The 15,298-nt window shown below is 37.0% G+C and overlaps 2 protein-coding genes across 3 annotated transcripts; both read left to right on the forward strand.

Annotated features, from left to right (window-relative positions):
• Positions 1 to 10,904: 10,904 nt before the first annotated feature.
• On the forward strand, positions 10,905 to 14,082 carry LOC112172306 (protein LOW PSII ACCUMULATION 1, chloroplastic). 2 transcript variants are annotated; one of them, XM_024309593.2, is made up of 9 exons: positions 10,910 to 11,330; positions 11,621 to 11,724; positions 11,910 to 12,045; positions 12,250 to 12,481; positions 12,767 to 12,924; positions 13,073 to 13,261; positions 13,394 to 13,494; positions 13,627 to 13,723; positions 13,836 to 14,082. In XM_024309593.2, the coding sequence occupies exons 1-9, from the start codon at positions 11,088 to 11,090 to the stop codon at positions 13,908 to 13,910; spliced, it is 1,335 nt and encodes a 444-aa protein (XP_024165361.1). In that variant the 5' UTR covers positions 10,910 to 11,087; the 3' UTR covers positions 13,911 to 14,082. The 2 variants fall into 2 exon arrangements, 1 of the variants encoding a protein (XP_024165361.1); XR_002925256.2 differs by lacking the exon at positions 13,836 to 14,082 and having other exon boundaries at positions 10,905 to 11,330; positions 13,398 to 13,494.
• Positions 14,083 to 14,626: 544 nt separating this feature from the next.
• On the forward strand, positions 14,627 to 15,291 carry LOC112172307 (protein RALF-like 33). The gene has a single exon (XM_024309594.2). It carries the CDS (start codon positions 14,726 to 14,728, stop codon positions 15,068 to 15,070), a length of 345 nt encoding a protein of 114 aa, XP_024165362.1. The 5' UTR covers positions 14,627 to 14,725; the 3' UTR covers positions 15,071 to 15,291.
• Positions 15,292 to 15,298: the final 7 nt, after the last annotated feature.

Below are 15,298 nucleotides of genomic sequence, written 5' to 3' on the forward strand. Positions count from 1 at the left end.
ACAAAGTCTTTTCCCTTGTTTATATCGTCATCATTTTTTTTCCTTGCTGGTCTATTAAACTTGCTTTCCACATCATTGAGATACTGAGTACAGAAGTTCATGCACTCTTCCATCAAATAACCTTTAGCCATTGATGCTTCAGGACAAGCCCAATTCCACACATATTCCTTCAAGGTCAATAGATACCTCTCAATAGGATACATCCACTAAAAAATTACAGCACCAGCAATTAATGCTTCATCAGCTAAATGAATTGGTAAATGCTCCATTATATCAAAGAATGATGGCGGAAATATCTTCTCAAGTTCACAAAGTGTCATCACTATACGAGCACGAGCCTTTTCTAGATCTGCTGCACAATTATCCATTGAGCATAACTGTTTAAAAAAACTACCCAGATCAATCAATTCTTAAACCACATTCTCTGGTAAAGAACTTCGTATAAATAAAGGAATAAGTTGCTACAACAGAATATGGTTATCGTCGCTCTTAAGACCTCCAATACTACGATCATGTAAACGTACTCGACGTGCAATATTGGAAGCAGCTCCATCTGGTATTCGTGATCCTGATAAGGCTGAAAAGAACATATCTTTCCCCTTATTGTTCATCTCAAACTCAGCTGGATCAGCATACTCTGTACCAGACTCTCCTCTTTAGATGATACTGCTCCCTAATTCCCATAAGTTCCAGATCACGACGAGAATTCAAGTTGTCCTTAGACTTTCCAGCAACTCCTAATATTGAGAAAAGAACATTATCACAAATGTTCTTTTCTATATGCATCACGTCAAGGTTGTGACGTATCAGGTTGTCTTTCCAATATGGAAGCTCATAAAATATACTTTTCTTCTTCCAACTATGCTTCTTTTTCTTCAAATGATCATTATCAGGTCTTTGCACCCCAAGCACATTCCTTCGCTCTAGATCTTCCCACTTGTACTCTGTAAGAACACCATTTGATTCCAATTGTGCAAGAAGATCAGCACCAGATAAAGTTTTAGGCTTCCTTCTATATTTTGTATTGTCATTAAATGACCTTGAATCTGCTCGATACTTGTGATCATAGGGTAACCACAGCCGATGAGTCATGTATGAAGCTTTTTGACCAAATTTCAACCGCTGGTAACCACTTTCAGAGTTGCATGGTGGGAAAGCAAATTCACCTTTTGTACTCCACCCCAACAAGTTGGCAAAGGCAGGAAAGTCATTAATCGTCCACAACAATGCCGCATGCATTTTAAACATTTCATTGCTGAATGGATCAAATGTTTCTACACCATCTTCATACAATTCCATCAATTCTTCAATGAGTAGCTGCATGTAGACATCAATTTTATCTCCGGGTGCCTTAGGACCATCAATAAGAACATATACAAATATAAAGGGCTGCTTCATGCACATCATAGGTGGTAAATTGTAGGGAACCAATATGATAGGCCAGGTACTATGAACTATATTCATAGACTTGAATGGGTTGAATCCATCAGATGCTAACCCAAGCCTTACATTGCGAATGTCTCCTGAAAAATTTGTGTGTTTTTGGTCAAAATTTTTCCATGCAAGAGAGTCTGCAGGATGCCTAAACACACCATCATCGGTTCTTTCCTCTCCATGCCATCTCATAAGCTTTGCTATTTTTGAAGACATAAACAACCTTTGTAACCTTGGTTTTAAAGGAAAATATCTTGCTTGTTTTGCTGCTTTTCGTTTCCCAAGTGCTACAACATCATTTGAACTACCATCGTTATCTTTCCATCGAGATGTCTTACATATTCTGCATTCATCCAAATTTATGTCTTCATTTCTAAACAACATACAACTATTAGGACATGCATCTACTGTTTCATAAGTGAATTCGAGATCTTCTATTAACTTCTAGGCTTCATAATATGACTTAGGAAGTTGCACACCTTCAGGCATAGATTCTTTTGCTATCTCAAGTAAAGTTTTGAAGGATTTATCTGTCCATCCATGGAGCACCTTCGCTTGCAAAAGACGAACTGTATATGACAAAGCTGTGTGTCTCTTAGAACCCGGATACAATGGAAGGTTTGCATCCTCAAGAAGCTTCAAGAACTTCTTGGTAGGTTCGTTTGCCCCTACATTAGGATTAGTTGGGTTTTCTTCACTAGTCTGATCATGTGTTCCTACATTAGGAGCTTCTAAAGCTTCTTGGACAAGTCTGACCATATCATCCTCCATATAAGAATCTAACCCAATACCATTTTGATTTCCATCCACTGGATGAACATAATGATTAGGCTCACCATGTTTATCCTATTTCCTATACTTCTTAAAGAAACCATAATCACGAAGATGCTACCGCACAACTAATCTTACATAGAGATAACAATTTTCGCACTTTCTACAAGGACAATAAATCCTTGAATCCAGATCCCTATTGATGTATGCAAAAGTCAAAAATTGATCTATCGCATCATAATATGCTGGAGAATGCCTATCTACTAAATCTATCCATGATTTCTCCATATTTCTCCTTAAGCAATCAGATTGAACATCAACGTCAAATAGCCAAGAAAAATACAGTTTATTAAATTATAACCATGACTACTAACCAAACAAAGAACTTTAAACGATTAACCAAAGTGAACAAACATTGCCTACAACTAAGCTGCCATCAAAATACAACACAAAAACTATAAATTCCCAACATCAAAAGTATAAAATAACTATCAGCTAGTTTAGTCCCTAAAAGAAGGTAATTAATATCAAAAGTATAAAATAACTATAAGCTAGTTTAGTCCCTAAAAGAAGGTAATTAATTAAGCAAAGGACACATACTCCAGTTGCAATAAACAAATAAGCTTTGTTCAAAAATACATTAAAATATATATATATATATATATATATATATATATATATATATATATATAAGTGGCAAACAAAAAAGATAAAGCAGATAGCTTCTGCATTTATACCCAACAATCTCATCCAAGACACAAAAAAGTTGAGGCTTACCTTGAATTTTCTATGACGAGTGGAAGATAGATGATAGAGAATAGAGGACAGAGCAGATTAGCCTCCAAGTGATACACAAATAACCTGCAAAGCCAAACAATAAGATGCAAACAGGTTATGAAGTATCAAACTTTAGTGCTTCATGCAAACAAAACCAATTAAATGAAAGGGAATGAAATTCAGCAAAATCAGTAAACATGCATGAACCAAACACAATACAAAACTCTTTGGTGCTTTGCTGAAGATTTCCACATTTGTGGAAGCTTCTAAGTTTTCTAACGACACTAAGAAAACTGGACAAATTAAACTGAAATAGAGAATGTATATATGCTCAGTAATTAAGTTATAACATAATCTGCTGCTAAGTTGGGGAAAATTAACAACACCAGGGGAAAGCAGACCAACTTTAATATAGCAAACAGGCCACTTGAAATTAAAAACAAAAAGAAGATCAATCTAGAAGAAACTACTTAAAAAAACCAGGCAGACCAAATACATAACAATGTCACAAGCTTCCAGATGACTAATTTTTCAAGCAAGAGCCGGAGCTTAAAGCCTTGAACTTGGTATTTCATACTGTCATAAACTTCATCCTATTGTTCATGATCAAATTGGTCAGGTCCCCCTTTAAACACTTTTTTTTTAACACGTACTGTCAACTTCATTGGGTACATATTTATAACAGCATTGAAAGGAAACCCACATCATAATTCCAAACAGGAAGTGGTGGTCAAAGGGTAACAGATGTTGGATTCTGGATCAATATGTCAAGGGAAGGTACTGTCATCTTGGGATGATATGTACCTTTATCGAGAGAAAAAAAGAAGAAGTTCATATGCAAAATCTGTTTAACAAAAATCAATACTTGATTCTGGTTTTATGGAAATGTTAGCTGATCCTTGATTGAATACATGCCAAATTTTGAAAAAGAAAACAAAAGTCGGAAAGTTTGTGTATAGAAATCAATGAGCTCTTATTTTCCCAAAAGCAAAAGAAAATGCATAGACAACAGAATATTAAAAGGTGAAAATAAACAAGTTTCGCATGCAATCATGGGAAGAGAGAGAGAGGTACGTGTTCAGTAAATGTAAGAAGATAACTTGCATTTGTCATTGAAAGAAAAATAAACAAAAGAAACAATGTTTGAAATTAATCTTATATCTATGGGTCTCCATTGTTGAACCCTTGTGAGTTCTAAAAAAGCAAGATTAGAACAGAGCATATTTCATATCGTCTTTTAAAAAGTAATCAGCCAATTAAAAGAATCTATGAAATAAATCTCAAGAACCTAATTGGGCATGACACCAAGTTCCACTGCTATCGGGTCATCAAAATCCTAGGATAGCACCAAGTTCCAAACTTTAATAGCACCTACCTAAATTTTTATTTTCCTGTACAGTTATTCCCAAAGAATTTCAAAAACCATGCACACTTCCAAACCTGTAGCCTCCATTTCACCTTTAAACCCGTAGTAAAGTTTCTATCTTTGAAGCCTAAGGTTGTCCCCTGAAAGTGAGTCAGTTCATGTTTTTAAGGTTAAACTTATCCAAAGCTAGTAGATTTCAGTTAACTTTCCCTACTGTTTAGAATTAATTAACCTTACTCAGCATATAAGCAAACTATACACAGGTCACATACACTTGAGGGAAAAAAACTTGAGACTTGTTACAGGCTACAGTCAACTTCAGGTTCTTTTGTAGGATAATCAAGGAAATCTGATCCCATGACCCAGAAACTCGTGAAACACTAGACCAAAAATTTCTTTGGATGCTCACCAGGCAAATACTAACTTATACACCATAGCAGCTTGCATGCATAAATTAAAGTTCTAGTGGCCAACCCAATAGCTAAATCATCTGATAAGTAAATTACTAGAAGTCTGCAAACATCATTTCCAATATGCAGAGAGACTAAATCAGCATATATATCAAAGTCAGCATCTTGGATTTGGATCTGGATCTCTCTCATATAATGGGCTAGGGGAAAAGCAAAAAAAAAAAAAAAAACCCCTTCATTTGATATATTCCTAAACCCCAAAGGCATAAGCATCATTCTTTTTTTTTCCTTCCAAAATGATCCAAAGGGAGAGTGCTAAGGCTGGAAAGACTATATTACATATCATACACTGCTATAGTTTACTTGACAATATAAGAAGAATGGAACTGTGTTTGTTCCAAGTATGAATTCTATGATTCAGTCAATTCATGTAGGTTCTGATATGGCATGTGCAAGCATTAATAAACATTTTAAGCCTAACATAGTTTCAGTTCCATGTATTGCTTGCCCCAATCAACTATCCAGTTGCAGTTTTGAGTAGTGGATTCAGCTCGCATTCACAAGAGCCTCAAGTACTGGGCCATCTTTTATATATAATAACTAGACAATATACAGCTAACAGGCATATGAAAGAACAAGTACCTTCTACTAGACTAGCATTTACAATAACCTCTAACGGCCCTCATAGTATCTCGCAGACAAATGACAGGATGACATGGTTATGTAGTGATTAGTCATGGCAATGAAATTATATGCAACCTGCTATGGAGAGCAAAATTATCCACTAATTGAGAAACATGTTAAGCTAAAGCTATTGAAACAACAATGTACTCTGTTTGGTTTTCTTGCTAACCTACAAACAATACTTTGATCGTGTTCCAGCTCCAATGAACTAAACAAACAAATCCCAGGATCCCTAACTCACAAGCCAAAATAGAAAGAAAAAAAAATCCAAAATTCTGATTTAATAAATAAAAACGCAGATCCAAAATAGAAGAAATCAAAACAAACAAGGAATAGAGAATTAATTACCTTGAGGAGGTTGTTCATTGTGCAGATGAAGCTGAAAACGCAAACGGAAAATTGAGAAAACCAAAATTCTCTCTCTTCCGTTCCCTTCGTGAGGAATTAGTTCAGAAAAGACCAGAACATGTCACTTAATTGGGGATTGCAGGAGAAAGTGAAAGGGAAACCAACGAAACACCCAATTTGACATATCCAAAACCAAAAAACATAACTATTCTTCCATAAATAAGCAAAATCAAAAGTAATTTCAGATACACAAACAAATTTTCTATACTTAATTCATCTCAGACTACAGAAATCATACTCTTCCATTTCATAATTTGAACTAACTGAATTGAACCCACTGATGGAAGAGAGAAGATAGTTGAGACAGTGAATTGAACCCACCGAATTGAACCACTGATGGAAGAGAGAAGATACTGAGAGAGCGAATTGAACCCAACTTGAGAGATCGAAAGAGAAGGTCAATAATGACTATGGCATATGAGGTTCTTCAGATGCAGAAAAGTTTTAGGGTTGAGGAGAGGGGAAGATGGAGTATGAGGTTTCACTCATCGGGAACTAAAATCTAGACGCACCTAATTTTCGTCTCTTTGGCGCCTTGTACAGCTAGGTTAAGTTTGCTTTTGATTTTAACACCCAAATAGTATATCTAAAAAATAAGTTGAAAAGTAAATAAAGGCTACGGCAATTGTAGCGAAGCAAGAATTAGGAAAAATCTTGCTACGGCATTTTTAATGCCGTTGCAATTTAAGCACTTTTACACTACGGCTCTCCTTTGCCGTGGCAAACTTCTTTTTTTTTTGGTGACGCCTTGTTTCCCGTAGCAAATCTATGACCAATGGCGATGGCATTTTTGCGCCAACGCTAACTGCGGTGGCCATTGCAATTATTTTTTGTAGTGATAGAATCATAAAAGTGGAAAAAAGAATTAACTTTTACATTTAAGAGGCTTACCATTTCAAACATTTAAGAGGCTTACAGAAATATAGATGCCAAAAGTTTATTTTATCCAACAATAATAGATAGAATATATAAAGGAGTACGTAGGCACATTCTATTATCTATATTATTATTAAGAGAAGAGAGCTTGCTCTCTATATCTGATTTTTTTTCTTCTCGATTATAGTCTTGAAATATTAATAAATTTTAACGTAAAAATAATTATCAAAGACAATAACGTTAATTCATAAAATATAAAATAAATAAAAGTATAAAATAAAAAAGAATCAATGGAAGAAAGAAACTTCCCACTACTTTACCATTGAGAAAAATTTCTCACTACTTCATATCTCCCCACACACATAGAGTGTGAGCCCTGGTAGTATCTTCTAAGCCAAACCCAATGTAACACGTAAAATGACCATATCAAAAACTAGTAATCTTTTTTTCTATAATTTACACAATAAGTACTCTTTCTTGAGTTAAAAAATCAATTAACACCATTTCAAAAGTGGCAGTTGAATCTGCTTATGAAATTCTCGCCCAAATGATGATCCGCTTATTATATTAATTGTTTGCAGATGAAGGCCAACTTTGATGAATGGTCCCATTTGTACCATGAAGTTTATATGGTTGTGCTATATATATTAAGTGTAGTTTAAAAACTGAGATGTTCATGGAGCAAGTTATCAATATCACCATTGATGATTTGAGTGTTATAACCTTTTTTTTATTTTTTTAATAAAGGGCTGGTGCGGCTTCCCTCAAGCCTTGATTAATGAAACAGCCGAATATAAGGGGGACACATTGAGCCTAAACCCCTGATTACAATAAGCATCGATCTAGAGTATGTCCCGAAATGATATCAGGAATTTGTACAAAATACATGTATTCTAACAAGTACCAACTAGCAAAGAGTGTTATAACTTACGAAAGGTAAAAACTTACTTATAACTTTCCTAAATTATATAGACTTAGGAAAGTTTGTAGTGTTATAAGTTTATAACATAGTTTTTATTTTCTTTGGGTCTGTCACGGTCCACCATCAATCCCAAGAAAAAAAAAACAAATTTGATTAACTTTTTTGTTTTCACACATCAATTAGTTACTGTGCATTTGACCATTTATCCAATTTGGATCCAATTTTGTGTGTTGAACTTGAAATTCTAAATCGGAAAATGTTTTTTTTTTTTAAAATAAAATCTTAGCCCACCCCACCCTTACATATGTCAATGAGAATCGAACCCATGACCTTTACAATATTGAAATTATAATTTACCAACAGGTTACAACTCACCGACTAAATCGGAAAATGCTTGAAAGCCCAAATTTTTTTACCAAAACTATATCCCAAATGATGTGGCACTGCCACATCATTTCCTACATGTATTTAAATTCCCCAGATTATTTTTTATTTATGCCATTAATATTTTTCAAAAGGAATTTACTTCTGCTAGCTCTATTTGGGGTGATTAGTTGGCTAATCTGGAAGAACCATAATGCTTGCAAGTTCGAGAACAATGTAATAGAAGGAGAGCAGGTCATCATTCATGCAATAAAGTGGCTAAGTAGTAATGATGCAGCGCAATTGAGAAAAGGTCATGGTGTTCAGACATCCTCTCCTCAAGTTAGTCAGCCTTCTTGGTCTCCACCTGCCTCATCTTGTTTGAAGCTTAACACTAATGCTTCGTGCAACTTCAAAGATGGGAAGGTACGGTTAGGTGCAATTGTGAGGGACAGTGATGGGAATTCGCGAGGTGCTCTAATGCACCCAATTATGGGACAAATCTAGGTCCATGCAGCAGGAAGCTTTGGCTTTGCTTTATGGCTAGAGATTCTGTCTAATGAATGGATTTGTAAGGTTAGAACTTAGAAGTTGAATGTGATGTAGTGAATGTGGTTGAAGCTATTAATTCCACCCATTTTGATCTGAGCATGGAATTACCTATTTTTGATGCAATAAGAAGATTGAAACCAGCTTTTAAAGTGATCAGTTGGAAGAAAATATCAAGGAATAGCAATCTTGTTGCTGATAGGCTAGCCAAAGAAGCTGTGAAAGTAGATAGTATAAAGTTATGGAAAGAAATAGAACCTCCTTGGTTCCATGAATATGTAATTGCTGATTTGTCTAGTTGATGCTAGGGGAGTAAGGGTGGTATGCTATCTCCTAAACGCCCTTTGGATGTTCTGTATGTTCACAGATTCATCAATGAAATTAGTTCTTTTTGATAAAAAATATATATATAAAAAAGAAAAAGAATTTACTTATCTTTTGCATAACTCTATGCTAACAGTTTCACTCGGTGCCGCTCATAGATTTCTTTAGACTTTAACTACCCAAATTTGTGAATGTTATATAGTTGTAATTGAACACTACTACTAGTTTAGAGGTTTCAATTATTAGAACTCTAGCAATTATGCTCCCCAATTGAAAACTATCACTTGGTGTGAGTAGCTCCTGTTTCATGATTTAATTGGAGGTTCCAAGTCCAATTGAAGTTGGAGTTCTTCACTTCTCAATGCCTTCAGGACCTTAAGTACCCAATACTTGCAACACCATTTGAGAATCTTGTATGTTCATGAACGTCAAAGATTATAGACAAACAATCTGGTTATTTACAAATCGCACGTGAAACTTCATAGAATTGCATGGTGGCAATTCCAATTGTGTTGGGTACCTACAGTTCATGAGAGAAGCTAGGATTTATGGGGGCTATGCGAATTGGGGTTCTTCTTCCTTTTTTTCTTGTTTTTTTTTTCCTAATAAAATAATTTAAGAAATTATTTTCTTAAATTAGTCAAAATCCATGTCACTAGTATTGATAAACAAAAATGGTGAGATGGCTTCTGCCACATAATTTGGGATTCATATTTGGTAAAATATTTTGGTGTATGTAGCACTACTCTTCTAAATCGAGTATATTATTCAACTCCAAATAGAGAATTATTATAATATAGAAAACTAGTTGTTAGCCTCAAATAAGACCTAATATTTGTGGCCGTAATAACGTGGCGATTTAATACCATCAATACTTTTATTAAACTTTAGAATGAAACCTAGCAGAGGTATGCTAGGTCTGGGAGCGCACCGACGTCTCTGCACCTTCCTCCATCCTCGATGGAGCACTGTCCTACCTTCCTCATCAATGTCGGGTAAACCAAAGTCGGCTTCTGCTGTGTTTTCTTCTTCGCTTTCTTCCTCTACACCACTTGGGCTGAGCACCGATGGATTTAGATCTCGGCTGGGATCGTGGTTTCTTCTCCTTTGGCTTCTGTTACTGCCGAGCGTATTTGGTTTGCACGCTGCATCTTTGCTCCCTTTAATGGTGATGGGGTGAATGGCGTTGGCCTCTATTGGACGTGGTTCGTTGGTTCGACGGTGGTTATGGCATCTAGAGGTGGACTAGCTGATGGTAAGGCTGGTTTTCGACCTTCGTCTGAGGACAGCAACGTCTCCTGTGGTGGTGGTGTAGTGACAGTGCTGAGCGCCCGTTGGATCTGGTAAGCTATGCAGGCGCTGGGTCGGGATGATGATCCTACTGCGTCCGATGGCATTGGCTATGGTGGAGGCAACATGATTTTCGCTGGCAGACGGGAGGTAGTCTTGGTGGAGGCTGCTAGGGTTTCTCCAATCTGGGCTTTGGGCTCACAAGTGGTTTTGGGCCTTTTATTTTTTATTTGGTCATTATTCCTCTCTTGTTTAAGGGGAATATGACTATGTTTTTCTTTATTTTTTATCTTAGTTTTGGGTCTCAAAATCTACTGCTCGGTTGAAATATTTATTTAAACAGCTTCTGAGCAGTTAAGTTTTGTTAGAATAATGGTGCGTAAATTTCCTAAAAGATAGGTGTACTCTAGATTGTGGAGCTCTCTATTTGTTAGAACAGGTTCTCTATTTGTTAGAATATGTTATTTGTAAGTCCTAAAGGACGACTCTTTATTGACGACTCCATTAGGGTGTGTCGTTTGATACTACTTGTTGAATTATAAAATCGAGTTAACCTCTTTCGATTAAAAAAAAAAAAAACGTGGCGATTTAATTTCACTAGTAATGAATTTGCAGTTGGTTTGGACCGTTTGGTATTGGTAAATGTGATCGATGTTTAGCCCACTGCATTATTTGTTGTGAAATTAACAGAGTCATCTAGTCAGAGCAGCGAAAACATTTCCACGGTGATTCTTAACAGCCTAGGTTTACCCCAAAGATCGGACCGGATCTCCTTACGAATCGGAGGCATGATCTTACCCGTGTCACAGACGGTCGAGATCTTGTGTGCTGTCTGTGCCGTAGTCACAGCAGATTCGGCCACCATCCTGATAATCTGTTAACGGTTCGCAGAGTGAGTCGGTGAAGTGGCACAATGGCTATGGCTGCTCAGGCTCTGCACCAGCAGTGTCTCTGCTTCTCCTCAAACCCAATAACAACGTCAACAACAAGGCCATGGCTTCCCGCCAGAACCACCTTTTTCCAAGTCCACAAGAAACTTGCCCATCACATCTCGCTCATTCCTTGCTCTTCTTCAACTTCTCAGTCCCCTGAAGCCAATACAGAAACCGCCGAGTCCTGTGTCAACTTGGGCCTCCAGCTTTTCTCCAAAGGACGGGTATGATACCCTTCTGGCCCTATTAACCATTACCATCTTCAATTTTGGTTCTTTGAGTATGTCAAAGCAGAAAGTTCATATCTTTGTAGTTTGGACATTAACTAATCAATGCCATTTTCACTTTGGCTGAGCAAAGTTTATGTTTGTGTTAGTTGGGTGTGTTTGAAATTTTGGTTATTTGAGTATAGCAAAGCAGAAAGATGATATCTTTGCATTTGTAGTATGGTTTAATTATGTGCTTAGAAATCCTGTTTTGGTAAAAGAAGTTCTGTTTTTGCTGTATGATTCAGGTTAAAGATGCTTTAGTCCAGTTCGAAACGGCACTTAATTTAGATCCCAATCCTATAGAGGCCCAAGCAGCTCTCTATAATAAAGCTTGCTGTCACGCCTACAGGTATGAATTTCCGATTTTTCTTATTGATTTGTATTCTGTGATAAGACTACTTGTCTAGATTGCATATCCTCTATCTAAATTTGCCCAAGTTTCTTCATTCTGTTTACTACGAAACTTGAATTTACCTAGGACTATTTGATAGCTAGGCTGATGGATTATTGTTTTTTGTTCACTATTTGAGGAAGAGGGGAAGGAAGGAAAGCTGCGGATTGTCTACGTACTTGCTTAAGAGAATATAACCTCAAATTTGGCACAATTTTGAATGACCCTGACTTGGCCTCTTTTCGAGCTTTGCCTGAGTATAAGGAATTGCAAGAAGAGGTTTGTCCCTAAACTAACACAATCAAACATCAATACTTTAAGAAGCAGACTCGAATATACATTGTTTTATATCTTTTGGACGCTATAGATGCTTCATTATTTGGTGGTTGTTTCACTCTCTTCGTAATTTCGACCATTTCACTCCCTTTGTAATTTCTACCATTGTTGGAGATCTTAATTAACAATTGTGTCTTATTTTTACAGGCTAGAATAGGTGGAGAAGACATAGGCTACAGTTTTAGGAGAGACTTGAAACTTATTAGTGAAGTCCAAGCACCATTCCGTGGGGTTAGGAGATTCCTTTATGTGGCATTCTCTGCAGCTGCAGGAATCTCGACGTTCTTCACTGTACCTAGGCTATTCCGTGCATTTGCAGGTGGTGATGGTGCTCCTGATCTCTTGGAAACTGCTGGGAATGTTGCTATTAATGTCGGAGGTAACATTCAGTGCTTTTATTTGCATACTAAAAGTATGATTTCCCCCTCTTTTCTTGGTACAGAAGTGTTGGCTAGATATCCTTATTCAAGAGAATTGTCCTGCATTGTTTAGATATGATTCTTAGAGAACAAGTATCAAATAGAGCTCTCCACATATTAATTTTAAGATTTTGGGTGCTATGTTCTTTTATCAATTGCATGAAAATTAAAGCATATTGAGCGAACAATGAACTTACGTAAATTGCTTTTTAACATGACTAAGCTTTTGAATCAGTAAACTACAGGTTTTACAGTTCTTGTGGCATTGTTTTTATGGGAAAACAAGAAGGAAGAGGAACAACTTGCACAAATATCTCGTAATGAAAGTCTGTCAAGGCTGCCATTGCGCCTCTCCACCAATAGGGTTGTTGAACTTGTGCAGTTGCGGGACACTGTTAGACCTGTATGTACCAATACTGTACTTATTTTGTCTATTATCTGGAATATGTCTATGTATATATATACAATTGGTGCAGTTTCATTCTCGACATCTGTTTCCTATATCTCGTCATCTGGAATATGCCAACGATCTTATACATTCTTGGATTTAGGTCATTTTAGCAGGGAAGAAGGAGACTGTTTCTTCAAGCATGCAGCAGGCAGCGAGGTTCCGAACGGATCTCCTCTCAAGAGGTGTTCTTTTAGTTCCTGTTATCTGGGGTGAAGTTAGGGCACCTCAAACAGAGAAGAAAGGCTTTGGCACACCTTCAAAGGCAGCCGCCGCTCTGCCTTCTATTGGGGTAATGAGACTCTCATGTACATTTATCTTGCAGTCGTCATTCTCTCACAACTAGATGCATGTTCTGAGAAAGATTTAAGTTATCCAAATGGTATTTCATTCTAACACACTATATCTAATGGCTCCATGGTAGGAAGATTTCGAGAAACGAACTCAGTCTATAACAGCGAAGTCGAAATTAAAAGCTGAAATTCGATTCAAGGCCGAGATTGTATCCCCTGAGGAATGGGAAAGGTAATATGCTTCCCTATATTGTTTACACACTTGTTTGCCATCAGTTTATCATTTGAAATAACAAAAGTGTTTGATTGCGTATACTGTACATCGTTCGATTTCCATGGCTAATGGTCTCCCATATTTGTTTAGTTGGATAAGGGAGCAGCAGAAGTCTGAAGGAGTCACTCCTGGTGAGGATGTCTACATTATACTGCGCCTAGATGGTCGGGTTCGAAGATCAGGCAAAGTAAGTGACCAACTCAAGTTCAGGATTTGATTTTCCGAAACTGCCAATTTGATTCCTCTCATATAAACCCTCAACTGCTAACAATCTGTTATGTACTCCCAAATCTTTGCAGGGCATGCCTGACTGGCAACAAATTTTGCAGGAGCTGCCTCCAGTAGAAGCATTGCTTAGCAAACTTGAAAGATAGAAAATTAGTGCGTCCCCACTTTGTAATATTTGTTTTGAGTAGAATGCATCTGTTACATCCTCAACATCACCCCTTGGGATTATTTGTATTACTAATATATGCTTCACCAGATACACCGTTCACATTGTACTCATTCGTATTTATATATAATCAAATTTCTTGATTATAGCCATTTATTTTTCTTGAACTTCAACAACAGCCATTTATTATCGGAAAATAATAGTTCGTATAAACGTTTCAACTCTGAAAATGTCCAGATCTTGTATGACATTGACAATGGATACACGTCTAACTTAGGTTGTAGTTAGAAGTCTGCTTAAGCGGCTCAAAGCTGTTGTAGTGCTGGATGCATGAATTCAAAGAGAATGTCAGTTTCAATGATTTGTTACATACCGACTTTATAATTGGAATTTTATATGGTATGTGATGGGTCTATTTCTGCTACTACTACTCGTTTTGATATTAAGGATTGCGTAAGGCACATCCAATTATATATTTATATTCCACTAAGTGGTTCATTTCATTTTCTTGGTAGGTTTGAGGAGGTCACGGATTCATCCAATTCCAGCTTTCCTTCCAGCAATTGGAGCAAGTTTGAATTTTGGTGAGAGTCATTAAAGTAATCAGGTTTGTTTGAAGAAATGAGCTTCCAATTCCATTAAAATAGCTTTTCGTCCATTCATAGCTTAGCTTATTCACTTAACCTTATTATTAAAGACCAAGTCCAAGATGGATAGTACTACTTTAAAACAAGGTTTGCCAACCCACTCCTCTATTTGCCAAAAGAGAAAAACAACAAGGCATAGCAGAAGCAAATGGCAAAGTCCTCTTCCATTATTCTCTTCTTCACCTTCTGCTTGTTCTTCACAGCCGTGATCATCGATGCAAGCAATGGCAGCGATCACGGGTTGAGCTTTGTTCCGGCCAAGGCCCGCTGCCAGGGTTCCATTGCAGAGTGCATGGCTGAAGATGAGTTTGAGATGGACTCTGAGATCAACAGGCGTATCTTGGCCACCACAAAGTACATCAGCTATGGAGCTCTGCAGAGGAACACTGTGCCATGCTCTCAGAGGGGTGCTTCCTACTACAACTGCAAGCCCGGCGCACAGGCAAACCCCTACAACCGTGGCTGCAGTGCCATCACTCGCTGCCGTAGTTGATGAAGCTAGTTTAGAATGTTACACAGATGTCCATGACTTGGATCATTGTGTGTGAATTCTCAGTTCTGGTGTTCCTAGTGTTTTTATGTTCTATCTATATCTCAAATACAGTTTCATACCTCACATAAATGAAAGGGAATGAAAATATGCAGGTTTGCCTTTGAAGTGTTCAAAATAAGGGGATGATCCTTAATTTGCCAGTGAATTTTTTTGTTCATGAACCTGGTG

Source organism: Rosa chinensis, chromosome 6 (genome assembly GCF_002994745.2).
Source record: "Rosa chinensis cultivar Old Blush chromosome 6, RchiOBHm-V2, whole genome shotgun sequence".
Classification (NCBI taxonomy): domain Eukaryota; kingdom Viridiplantae; phylum Streptophyta; class Magnoliopsida; order Rosales; family Rosaceae; genus Rosa; species Rosa chinensis.

What these genes read in the sequence shown, in the direction of transcription:
- LOC112172306 (XM_024309593.2), top strand. Translation starts at nt 11,088, where the DNA reads ATGGCTATGGCTGCTCAGGCTCTGCACCAGCAGTGTCTCTGCTTCTCC. An exon ending in TGCGGGACACTGTTAGACCT is followed by an intron (nt 12,925 to 13,072) that starts GTATGTACCAAT and finishes TCTTGGATTTAG; the next exon opens with GTCATTTTAGCAGGGAAGAA. An exon ending in TCCCCTGAGGAATGGGAAAG is followed by an intron (nt 13,495 to 13,626) that starts GTAATATGCTTC and finishes ATATTTGTTTAG; the next exon opens with TTGGATAAGGGAGCAGCAGA.
- LOC112172307 (XM_024309594.2), top strand. Translation starts at nt 14,726, where the DNA reads ATGGCAAAGTCCTCTTCCATTATTCTCTTCTTCACCTTCTGCTTGTTC.